Source organism: Triticum aestivum, chromosome 7A (assembly GCF_018294505.1).
Source record: "Triticum aestivum cultivar Chinese Spring chromosome 7A, IWGSC CS RefSeq v2.1, whole genome shotgun sequence".
NCBI classification, from domain to species: Eukaryota; Viridiplantae; Streptophyta; class Magnoliopsida; order Poales; family Poaceae; genus Triticum; species Triticum aestivum.
Genome location: NC_057812.1, coordinates 531,924,689 through 531,936,716, shown reverse-complemented (window position 1 = coordinate 531,936,716; position 12,028 = coordinate 531,924,689). Strand labels below are relative to the sequence as shown.

The 12,028-nt window shown below is 41.6% G+C and overlaps 1 protein-coding gene across 1 annotated transcript; it reads right to left on the bottom strand.

Annotated features, from left to right (window-relative positions):
• Positions 1 to 737: 737 nt before the first annotated feature.
• Positions 738 to 4,108, bottom strand: LOC123153452 (protein SET-like). Its single transcript, XM_044572571.1, has 6 exons — positions 3,959 to 4,108; positions 3,405 to 3,635; positions 2,680 to 2,964; positions 2,547 to 2,609; positions 2,400 to 2,468; positions 738 to 1,012 (listed from the first exon to the last, which is right to left on the bottom strand). The coding sequence occupies exons 1-6, from the start codon at positions 4,106 to 4,108 to the stop codon at positions 809 to 811; spliced, it is 1,002 nt and encodes a 333-aa protein (XP_044428506.1). The 3' UTR covers positions 738 to 808.
• Positions 4,109 to 12,028: the final 7,920 nt, after the last annotated feature.

Here is a 12,028-nt window from a genome sequence, read left to right as displayed (position 1 = left end):
GGCAAGGTCTCTCTAATCACTACTAGATATTTCATTATAATTGAGGGTCCAATCACCTCGGATATTTTTTATCACCGTCAACTATTACTTAAACCGACGGTACACTGTCGGCCATCTCCCGTCGGTCTTACTTCGTCGGCCGGTACAGTCGGGTAATTTTGTCACCTACGGTAGTAAGCCGACGGTGAGCCATCGGGCATGTTACTGTGACCTGCTGGCTCACCTTAGCTCGACGACATTTATATCCGACGGTTCCTGGTCGGGCATTTATTGTCCGATGGTTATTGATTCTCCTCGGTTTTCATAATAGTCAATGGTACATTCGACCCATAGGACTTAGTTATACCCATGCGGAGAACTAAACCGTTAGCTAGTTAGATGGCCGACGGTGCATACAACCCTTCAGGAGACCTGTTAGTCGAGGGGTGAGCAAACACCGTCAATTTATGAATACACCAACGGTCTAAAGTCCCCAATGGCATACTGTGTAACCGAGACATTTGTGCCACCTTAGGGCATTACTCACCCCTCATATATTGCTTTCACCGAGGTGTGTTTACATGTACAATAGCAATATTTCAGAATATTGGCATCTCAAATACATCTCATACACACAAGCACAAGGTATTGAGTTGCATCCGAATGGCATTAACCATAAGTATCAAATGTCGAATTCAGAATAAAATAATAACTAAGATAGGTCACATTTTGCGAAGATAAATTGTCCACTAAGACAAGTCGATAAGGTAAAGTATTTCAAACATCTAACATAACTTGATTTTTGCATGACTTGAAGATCACTAGACTTTTATGGCCAATCATCATTATCATTGACATACTCATTATATTCCTCATCTTCATAGTCATTATATCCCTCACCACCATAGTAATCATATGGCTCATCACCATATAGACCATCCTCGCCATAGTCATCATCTCCCTCGCTGCCATAGTAGTCATCCTCATCATCATCTCCATTACTGGTACTGCCTCCAGTCCTGCTTCCCATTCCCTAAGTAATGATAAAACTAGTTGTCAGTATAATTTAGCTAAATTTCAAGTGACATACAGGGACCAAACATATTTTTTATAATTGAAAGGTAAGCTGCTAGCTGCTATTTAATAGTATGACTATCTAACAATATGATTGCCGATTTTCCTTTTGATCCTCCACATGAGATTTTCATAGGAAACATGAATCAGCAGGAGGGCACTGTCCAAGTACAATGGATATCTATCGGCAACCCAACTATCAGTAGTGTTTACATTTTGCAGTCTCATGACACAGCCGAACAAGTAAACTAACATAACACCATTGGCTAGTTCGAGCATATAACTAATTAAGAATGAGATATTCAAAAAGAGGTTAATGTAAATTTCCATTCAAATAATTTAATGGCAAAAGCTCACATAAAATTTACACCAACAATGTTGTAGATTATGCTGCACATAAATATTTATTACAGGATTTTTGTTCTGATACTTCACATACATTACCTAGCATAGAGCTAATTGGAATCTTGAAACTAGCAATTTGGAATGATCATGAGCATGTATGGTTGATCTTTAAGGGATAGCAAGCGTCAGTTTAGCTCAAGCTTGTAAAGTACATTTGTACAGATGTGCATGTGATCTTGTTTCCAACAACAATGAAAAGCATATACTAGCTGCATGTGTCCCAAGGAAGAGTATTCTAATTGAAATGCGTCTGTACCGAGGGTTCAACAAACATGATCCAACCATGCTTAGGTAAAAAGGAAGAGTATTCCTAAGAAAAATATTCGAGATGGTTTGCTAAAGTCTTTCATGTGTACTAATTCTTTCCCTGCGACCTGAATATATTCTACATGAAGTACAAATAAACTATTGTTCATACTGTCATATGTTTGCCTATTGATGATTTTCCAATTAACATGCTTCAGTTTATCTAGTTTTGCGCATAAGAAATGAGAGCAAATTAAGATATGCACGCAAACAAGGCATATGTACAGAGAAACAAGCAAACAAGGCATATGTACAGAGAAACAACCATGGCAATTGTAGGCTATCAAGGGTGGTCTTCACTACATTTTTTCATATATGTGCAGATAAACTTGTTATATCAACCATCAAGTATTTATATGTATTAGCAGTCATTTCTCTCAGGTGATATAATCCTTTAGAGGAATGTGCCCATATAGTTAACCATGCATTTATTTTCACAAATCTGCAATTAAAACAATGAAGGATCTGGTGTCTCTGCTACTACTATCCATGACCAATAATCCTGCACCTAACATGCACACACAAATTCTTTCTTGATATCGTCTAAATGTGCTAATGTGCAAAGAGAAAACAAAATCGGTGGAACAAGGGGGTGGTCATCCGGAGACTTGCAGGCACGACGACAATGAACTAACCTTTTCAGGTTCGCTTTGATGCACATCACCTCGTCCCCTATGAATTCGGCCTTCCGAATCTGATGTAGACTGTCTATCATACACAGAAGACACATCACTTAGTAGTTAGATTGCTGTAAGCCTACCATCGAGATGGGTTAAACTTACCAAGTCAGCCGCAGCTGATTGCATTATGCCATCAAAGTCCACTCCCCCTTTCTCAGCCAATGACTATAAACATCAGCATGTCAGCACAACCCTATCCACTCAGACTCCAATTTATAAGAGAAGGAAAGATTACCTGCACAACAAGCTCAATGCCTCGAAGATGCTTGTTCTCCCGCTTCAAATGTTTGTTCTCTCTTTCTAGACGGTCCTCCCTAGCAGACCGCACCGGTTGTGAGGCCATCACCCTTTTAGACTTAAACTTGGCCTTCTCTGCTTTGCTAAATAACTCATTAGCAATTCCCAGCCTGCCATGTGGCATTCTACCTGCTGCTTCGTAGATGATTTGTCCATCTAAATCTGGGTGCTCCTCTTCCCAATTTTCTCCATGAGCATTTTTCATTGCCTTATAAAAATCCTCCTTTTAAAATAAAAAATTTATGTAAACTAAAGTGTTGCGCAAATAGTTGTCATGATGATTAAAATGAGCTAAGTCACAAGATTTTGCTAACCCAACGATCGGCAGTTCTTTGACTGCAAATCTTCTCTTCGTCGGTCCCTCGATGCAAATTATGCGTGTGAAGACAAGCACTGGAAAGTCCAGGGACTTTCCCTGTTTTAGTGTCTGCATTTCAAGAGTGTGAAACATCATCCAAGTAAATGAAACTTTCCTATTAAACATAAGTAGAGAGATGCTTGATGAAGATAGAGTACCAGGAATTGACGTGTGGTGACAACATTTCTCGCACCGCTGCAATGGAAGACTGTATCCCCATTAGCAAGTCTGTTCCTCTTGTTTCTTAAGGATAACCCTCTAAATTCAACACCACTCCAATGCTCACATAGTAGACGCCAACGAACATCGGTACCAAAGTCAATTTTCTTTGCAGAAATTAAAGCTTCCTTAGTTGGCCAACGGTTACCATTCTCATCCACTTCTGTTAGTTGTGCAGGCAATTGTCCCTTCTTCATTAATCTTTTGATGGCTGCCACATTTTCCTCATGTAGCATCTGTTTCACTTTCCTAGTCAAGTTCTCCTCCAAAACACCATCTGCCTTCTCTTGCTCCAATGGGTCACACTTGAAATGCCACTGCCAAAAACCATCCCAAAATATTATTGTTAGTTACTTGTGCATTTGTGAAAGTGAGCATACGCACAAAAAATCAAAGCTTCCAACACTTCATAGATAAACCAAGTAGTTTTTTCATGTTTGTGACCAAAACAAAGAATTGTAACTACCACCCATCCACCAGTTTTAGAATTCTTATTTATAAATATAATATGGTTACCTCTGTTTCAGAATTCTATGTACGTACTAGTAACCATAGAACTGATTAAAAATTCTCAAATCATTTATAGAAACAATGCACATATATATATAGTGTGTGTGTGTGCGCGCGCGCATATACTTACCCAAAATTCTTCCACAATTTTGGAAGCTTTTGATCTTACTTCTGGGCCAGGGGACCACTTGTAGTCCTCCCAACACAATACTGGTTTCTGGTCATTTTTTGGACCAATTGGTGGTGGATACATCTGCCGCACTAAGGCACCTTGCACCATTGATGGATCACGAGCGGTGTATGGGTGCCTTTCCCATAACCTGTTATTATTCAAAGATTGTTAGCACATGAATATTGCTCCAACAAGTAAAGGAGTTGGAATATTTAATACTTACACGCCTTTGGGAACTATAAGCGGTCGGTCAATTTCCTCTAGTCTGAAACCGACTGAAGTCCTAGTTCTTGGTGTTCTAGCTTTTTTAGCCTGTGTAGTTGACTGAGTTGATCCATTCTTTCCTATGGAGACACTAGAAGAAGACTTGTCCATCCTAGGCACTGAGAAACGCCTATAATTCAAGCGGCCCATCCTGTTTACATACTGGCAAATGCATGCTCATTAGTTACATAAAAATAATGACTAAATGATAACAAAAGGCATGCAAATAGAAGAAAAAAAGGACTTGAAACGTTATGTAACAGCTAAACTGGAAATACTACCAACCATGGTATATTTGTTCAATAGTAGTGTCACTAAATCACTATACAATATGTATTACTACCAATAGTAAACATACTATATTACTCACTAGTTGTGTCACTATATAATATTTATTGGTACCAAGAAACAAAATGACAAGTGCAAAAGCTATAAATGTTTAGTAATCATCATCGTCATATTCCGAGTCATGCTCTATTGCATCATCCTCATCTTTGGTCTCATATGTCTATTCTTCTCCTTCCTCTTGTGGTAAATCTTCTTCCTCATTGGTACTCTCTTCCAAATCATCTTCCGAAGATTCTTCTCCCTCATCATTAAAGTCTTGATTTTCTATTCTTTCAATTTCAGAGGGATCAAGCATCACATCATCTGACTCCTTTCTTGGCTCAGCAGACTCATCAACAAATTTTCCAACGTCTACAGAGAAACTACCCAGCTGACTAACTTCTTTGAAATATTCATCTATAGTAGATGGGTCATATGCACAGTCGTCAAGGTTACTAAAGCTGCTGCTTGGCTGAATCGTGTACACAACCCTCCAATCACGAAGATCTCTCCTCGAGGATGCATACTTCAAGTAATAATCTTGTGTAGCTTGGTGAGCCATGGCAAATGATTCAAAATTACGAAGCCTTGAAGACCACTAGATCTCCACCAAACCTAATTTTGCATTTGGCTTCACACCTTTGATAGGATCAAACCAACGACATTTGAAGACTACCATCTCAATTTTTCTACCAGCTGTGAAGGATAATTTGATGATTTCCTCAATGACACCATAGTACTCAAGATGTTGAGTCTCTGAGATGAAGGAAGACAAACAAACTCCTGTGTTCACTGTTTTCAACCTTCTACGTTTTTTCTCAGATGCCTCTAATCTAAAGCGAAATCCATTCACGCCATAGGAGCTATAGGAATAGGCTCTAGAGCTGCATCCATTAGCTAAATTCCACAAGTCCTCATCAGAATTATGATCTTGTTTGCACTACAATGAAGTGGAAAAATACTTGGATTATTAAACATAGTAGTAGTTGAATGGAGAGCATATATAAGGCTAATTAAAATTTTCTTACAGCAATCTCGAACCATTCCACAAATTCGGATGCCATCATTTGATCAAGGCCCTCCAATGTCAAATTGGGATGCATCGCATATTTTTCATCCTCAAATTCTCTGCAAATACACATATGACTATAAACATCTGAACATCTTGCACACTACAATACTAAAATTGCAAATTATTCATCACTTCATCTCGAAATCTGTCAACTGCAGAGCAGTTGATCAAAATGTACAACCTTGCTGCATTCAACTCTTCACGCGATAGTTCTCGGGCAATTTCCCTTCCATGTAGGTTTCCTTCATGCTGAAATACATCTAAGGTACACCCATCATTATGCACGCTTGTTCCTCCGTCATTATATCGTGGATTCTTCTTCCATATAGTGTGAACGTGATCACTGAAGTACAGAGAAACACAATTTGTGATCTCCTGTACAATACAAGCTTCAACGATTGAACCCTCCACTCTTGCCTTGTTTCGCACTTTTAAACGAAGATAGTGCATTGCCCTATAACAAATTATTATGAGTTTCAGTGATACAAGACATAAATAGATTAAAACATGATGTACAAATTAAAGGTACATATAGTCTAGCATACCTCTCAAAAACAGACATCCAACAATATGCCACAGGCCCGCCAACCCTTGCTTCATATGGGAGATGCACAATCATGTGTTGCATTACATTGAAGAAGCCTGGTGGGAACATTTTCTCAAGCTTGCATAATAGAACATGAACCTCCTCCACAAGTTCATGCATCCGTTTAGGAGCAATTTCTTTGGCACACAATTGCCAATAAAAAAACTTAGCTCTACTATGACCTTCCATTTAGGTTCTGGGATGAAGCCTCGTAGAGCAACTGGCAAGAGGCGCTCCATGATGATGTGGTAGTCATGGCTTTTCAGCCCAATAAATTTTTGTTGTTGTAAGTTCACAGTTTTAGCAACAAACCCATCAGAAATCTTCACTTATTTAAACCACTTAAGGATGGTCATTTTATCGTCCTTGCTGACACAATATTTCGCTCTAGGTTTCTTCCACACACCCTTTGAATTCTTGTTTAGGTGTAGCTTTGGTCGATCACAATATAAAGCAACATCAAGGCGTGCTTTGTTGTGGCGAAGCAGCAATTTCTAAAAATACTCTAGTTGCCACAAACCACTTATAGTGATCCAATTGTGCTCCTTCCCAAACCCCTCAAATTTACTCTTGCCAGTTTTGTCATGAACAAGACTTTTGAGTTGTTCATACACCTCTTCTCCGGACAAGGGCTTTGGTGGAGGATTTAGAACTATTTTTTTCTTGCGAAAACATTTCACACTCCTATGAAATGCATGGTTAGTGGGAAGGAATCTCCTGTGGCAGTCAAACCAGCACGGCTTTCTGCCATTCTTCAATGAGAATGTCTTTATGTCAGATCCGCATATAGGGCAAGCAAGCTTTCGATGGGTGCTCCAGCATGCTACTAATCCATAAGCTGGAAAGTCATGAATGGTCCAAAGCAAAGCTGCCTTTAAGGTGAAATTTTGCTTTCGATAACTATCATAAGTTTCTACACCATTTCTCCACAAATCATCAAGTTCGTCAACTAGAGGCTGCATAAAAACGTTCAGATTCTTTCCTGGATGATCTGGACCGGGAATAACTAGTGCAAGGATCAGGTTACTCTGCTTCATGCACATTTCTGGTGGAAGATTATAAGGTACAACAAATACTGGCCAACACGAGTAGGAGGCTGCTTTAATACCAAAAGGTGTGAAGCCATCAGTTGCTAGACATAGCCTTATATTCTTTACTTCCTCAGCAAATCTTTTAAATTCCCTATTAAATTCCTTCCAAGCTTCACCATGAGAAGGGTGAACCATTACTTCATCACTGTCACGAGGCCTTGCGTGATAGTCCATGTGCTTGGCAGTGCTTTGTGACATGTACAACCATTGTAGCCTAGGAGTAATTGGGAGATAGCGCAGAACTTTTCTTGGTATCTTCGTAGATTTATTTCCTGCTGTTGTTTCCTCATATCTAGGTTCTTTGCAGATAGTGCATTTTTCTTTATTTTCATTCTCTTTATAGTAAATCATACAATTATTGGGGCATGCATGAATTTTTACATAAGGCATTGCTAGACTATGCACAAGCTTCTTGGACCTATGGAAGCTTGCTGGGAGATCTTTTGCAGCATCGTCCCCAACAATGTCATGTATAAGAGCCATCATCTCATTGTAACAAGCTTCTGACAAATTATGTTGTGTTTTAATAGTCATTAGCCTTCCTACAATGGATATACGTGATTGTGTGGTCTTCTCATGCAATGGTTTATCAGCTTCCATCAACATTTCATAGAATTTTTTGGCAGCTTTTGTTGGCTCATCACCTTTAGAAACCCCTTCGGCAACAATTGCATCAACTAGCATGTCATTCTTTCTATCTCCACCCCCATGTTATCATGCTCTACATTTTCAGGTACATCAGACTCCCCATGGCTAGTCCATCTCTCGTATCCTAACATGAATCCATTGCTACACAAGTGTCTAGTCATGACATCCCTTGTGCGCTTATGATGGCAAAAGCAGTTGCTGCAAGGACAATAGGATTCCCCATCTACGGCAGCATCGGGCAATGAGAATGCATGATCTAGAAAATTATCTACTCCATGTTGCCAAGCATCACTGATTAACTTCCCCCGTCTCTCTTTGTACATCCAACTACGGTCGACATCTACATTGCTACAAAAAATTATATAATAACAATGAGATCATCAATCAAACAATTCTATATTTGGCCTACATTGGCCATAACTAACAAGATGGTCATTAGGAGATCTATCCAAATAAGCTAACTAATGTGCAAGTTTATTAATACCTATTTCAACTTTCTGAACTAGAAATTGAGGGAACTGTTCAGGTTATTAATGGCCATCAGAAGCACATACTAGTTGGAGATGAGTTACTTTTTCATGCAGCATACTATCTAATTGTGATGTGAATCAGAAAGAAAGTGGAGTCATATGATAGATTAATAGTTTAATTAACTGGAAAATAAATTATGTACTGCGGCACCAGGCGAGTTGTACCAAAAACGGGTGAAACCACCTTAAAGTTGCTACAGTAGTAAACACATAAAACATAACCTTTTTGTGAGAATACCAGCTAAATCCTATATTTAAGGTTCTACAAATATTCTCTCTATTTCTTACAAAATTAGTTCATGGCTAACATAGTATAGAAAGAAAATAAAGAAAACAACACCAACTCGTACAACAAGAAAACTTGCCACCCTAAAATTATGAACCGCCAACAAACCAATACTGATGCATCATGCAAAAAGGAAATTGCAATGTAGAAATAATGGACAATCAACACAATCATGCAAGTCAGGAAGGAAGAAAAGTACTTAAGGGGGTGTGACAGAGACCAGGAGAGAGGGGAATGAGGAGGGAGAAGAGAATGATACTGTGGCGCCCCACTGTGATCATCGTGTGCCGATTGATCGGCCATCATAGAGGAAGCAGAGGAACCCCTGACCACCCGTCGGAGTGGAAGCAGAGGGATGCTGGGCACCCCTTGAGCTAGATTTGTTTGGATAACGAGGATGTGTTTGTTTTCAAAGAGGACCAGGAGACTATGGTGGTTAGTTTAGGACCTGATTTGGTGTGTGGTGCACCGGGGTGGGAGAATTTTTTGCTGGCCACGCCAAGAAATCAGCGCCAGATCGCCAAATAATTTGGTAACAGGAGTCCACGGCTGTGAGATGGGCACCAACCACTACGCGAGAAATGTGAAGAAATAGATAACCACGAGTCCTCCTCAACGGATTCAACGGACTCAATTATATTATCCCATGCAAAACACGGTAAATATCATGGTTCGAGTAGCAATAGAACATGAGCATATCTCATTATCTCTACATCACATAATCGTGTCAATGTTGCAACAAATTGTCTCTATTGTACGTGCTGATTAACTAATTGACCAAACAACTCAGTCTCCACATTTAGTTGTGTCAAAATTTCCTCAATTTCAGTTTCACAAAAAAATCCCAAATTGCCTACTATACTGTACTGTACTGGCCTGAAGAGATTGGGTGTGGTTAGGACATGGCCTGCCTAGACGATGTCGAAGAAGTCGCCGTGCTTGCAGGAGGCGGGGTAGAACTGGACGCGGCGGCGAGGTAGCTCCGGGGCTGCCAGTCCTCGTCCGTCTTCTTCGCCAGTGCAGGCTCTGCCAACCCAACACCCGCTTCCCCATCTAGCTCATGGTGACACGGGAACCTGCTGCTGTTGCCTGCCGCGTGACTTTGGGGTCAAATCTAAGACGAGAGTGTAGGAGGACGGTGGCAAGTTAGGTGACACATCTAGGCGGCGACCGACGTTGAGAGAGAGGTGAAAGTGAGTGGCAGGACAAAGGGGATGTAAGCGGTGGGGCTGGTCAACGGCGCTTTGAGAAGGTCTAGTATAGATAAATTCTGAGGAGGCACATGTCACAACTTGTCTGATGTCCACCTGGTATAGAGCGCATAGTGGTATACTAAATTTTTGCACACGCGTCATTAATTAATTATTAGTACGTATGAAATCATATAGGAGTACAATAACTTTTATACTTTTAACATTTATTTTTTGGGCCATTTTTTTCATCTTATTTTTATTCTTAGATTTCTCACAGTTCGTTTCGCAAATACATGGTTCCTTTTTTTGACATGGCACATACACGATTCTTGGATGATCATAATATGGTTTTTTATTGTGAAAAATGGTTGTCGGTGTCAAAACTAGCGGATCTCGGGTAGGGGGTCCCGAACTGTGCGTCTAGGCCGGATGGTAACAGGAGACAAGGGACACGAAGTTTTACCCAGGTTCGGGCCCTCTCGATGGAGGTAAAACCCTACGTCCTGCTTGATTAATATTGATGATATGGGTAGTACAAGAGTAGATCTACCACGAGATCGAGGAGGCTAAACCCTAGAAGCTAGCCTATGGTATGATTGTTGATGTGTATGTTGTCCTATGGACTAAAACCCTCCGGTTTATATAGACACCGGGTAGGGTTAGGGTTACATAGAGTCGGTTACAATGGTAGGAGATCTGCATATCCGTATCGCCAAGCTTGCCTTCCACGCCAAGGAAAAGTCCCTTCCGGACACGGGACGAAGTCTTCAATCTTGTATCTTCATAGTCCAGGAGTCCGGCTGAAGGTATAGTCCGGCCATCCGGACACCCCTAATCCAGGACTCCCTCAGTAGCCCCCGAACCAGGCTTCAATGACGATGAGTCCGGCGCGCAGATTGCCTTCGGCATTGCAAGGCGAGTTCTCCTCCAAATTCTGTGTACCTGTTTGAATAAAGTCCAGTTTCTTATAGATGTTGCACTCCTTGGCTTCTACGCCCAATAATGGCCGCTTCCCACGTGTCAAACGGATATGAAAAGTCTGAGTGTTTTTACATTCACACCCCTAGCCGCGTAAATGAGCTGCCCTATTTAAGGGGATGAGGATTTAGATCCAATCCACACCTTCTCCCCTCCACGAGTGTTCATCAGAGCGCATCCGACAAAGGTCCATTCCACCATGGACACCCGTCGCAACTCCTCCGCTCGCCCTTCCAGCCATAAGCCTGGATGTTAAGAGAGATGTTCCACCCCACATAGCGAGCTAGTGATGCTCCAGACCAAGGGATTTCTCCCTCCGGCCTATATGGTCCCGGTTCGAGCCGGTCTTGCTGTCTACAATGGCGGAGAGCAAGCAAAGAATGCCCCTAATCCCTCCAAAGGAGAGCGGGTGTGCCTTGTCCCTTACTTAATAAGGGGGCTCGGATTTCCAATCCACCCATTTCTCCGGGGGCTGCTGGAGTTCTACGGCCTCCAGCTACATCATCTCACGCCTGCCTCAGTATTGCATATCGCGGGCTTTGTAGCCCTTTGCGAGCTGTTCCTGGGTGTTGAAGCTCATTTCGGACTGTGGAAGGAGCTATTTTGCCTCATGCCCCATTCCAAGAAGGGGTCAATATATCAAGTGGGTGGAGCTGAAGTGTGGCGCATCGCCGGGACCGGATATTTGTCCGGAACCCCAAAGAAGGCATCCGAAGACTGGCCCTCGGAATGGTTTTATATAGAAGACGTCCCGCTGCCAGATCCTGTCCGGATCGGCCTCCCTGAATTCAACAACCCTCAGAGGGAAAGTGACAGGGACATCATTTACCTCATGGGCTGAATAAGATTGTTAGCCCATTCCAGACTAACCATGATCGGGGTTATGGCCGAATGCATTATGCGGGGGGTGCAGCCGCTTTAGTATAGAAGCCACCCCATGTGGGATTTCAACGGGAAGGACGACGCCACCCGCTACGGTCGTAAGGGGCCGGATTCAGCTGCCGCTCTAGTAAAGATCTTGTCTACTTTGTATAAGGGAGAAGAGGAGGAATT

What these genes read in the sequence shown, in the direction of transcription:
- LOC123153452 (XM_044572571.1), bottom strand. Translation starts at nt 4,108, where the DNA reads ATGGTGCAAGGTGCCTTAGTGCGGCAGATGTATCCACCACCAATTGGT. An exon ending in AAATTGTGGAAGAATTTTGG is followed by an intron (nt 3,636 to 3,958) that starts GTAAGTATATGC and finishes GGTTTTTGGCAG; the next exon opens with TGGCATTTCAAGTGTGACCC. An exon ending in GCATTGAGCTTGTTGTGCAG is followed by an intron (nt 2,610 to 2,679) that starts GTAATCTTTCCT and finishes TGATGTTTATAG; the next exon opens with TCATTGGCTGAGAAAGGGGG.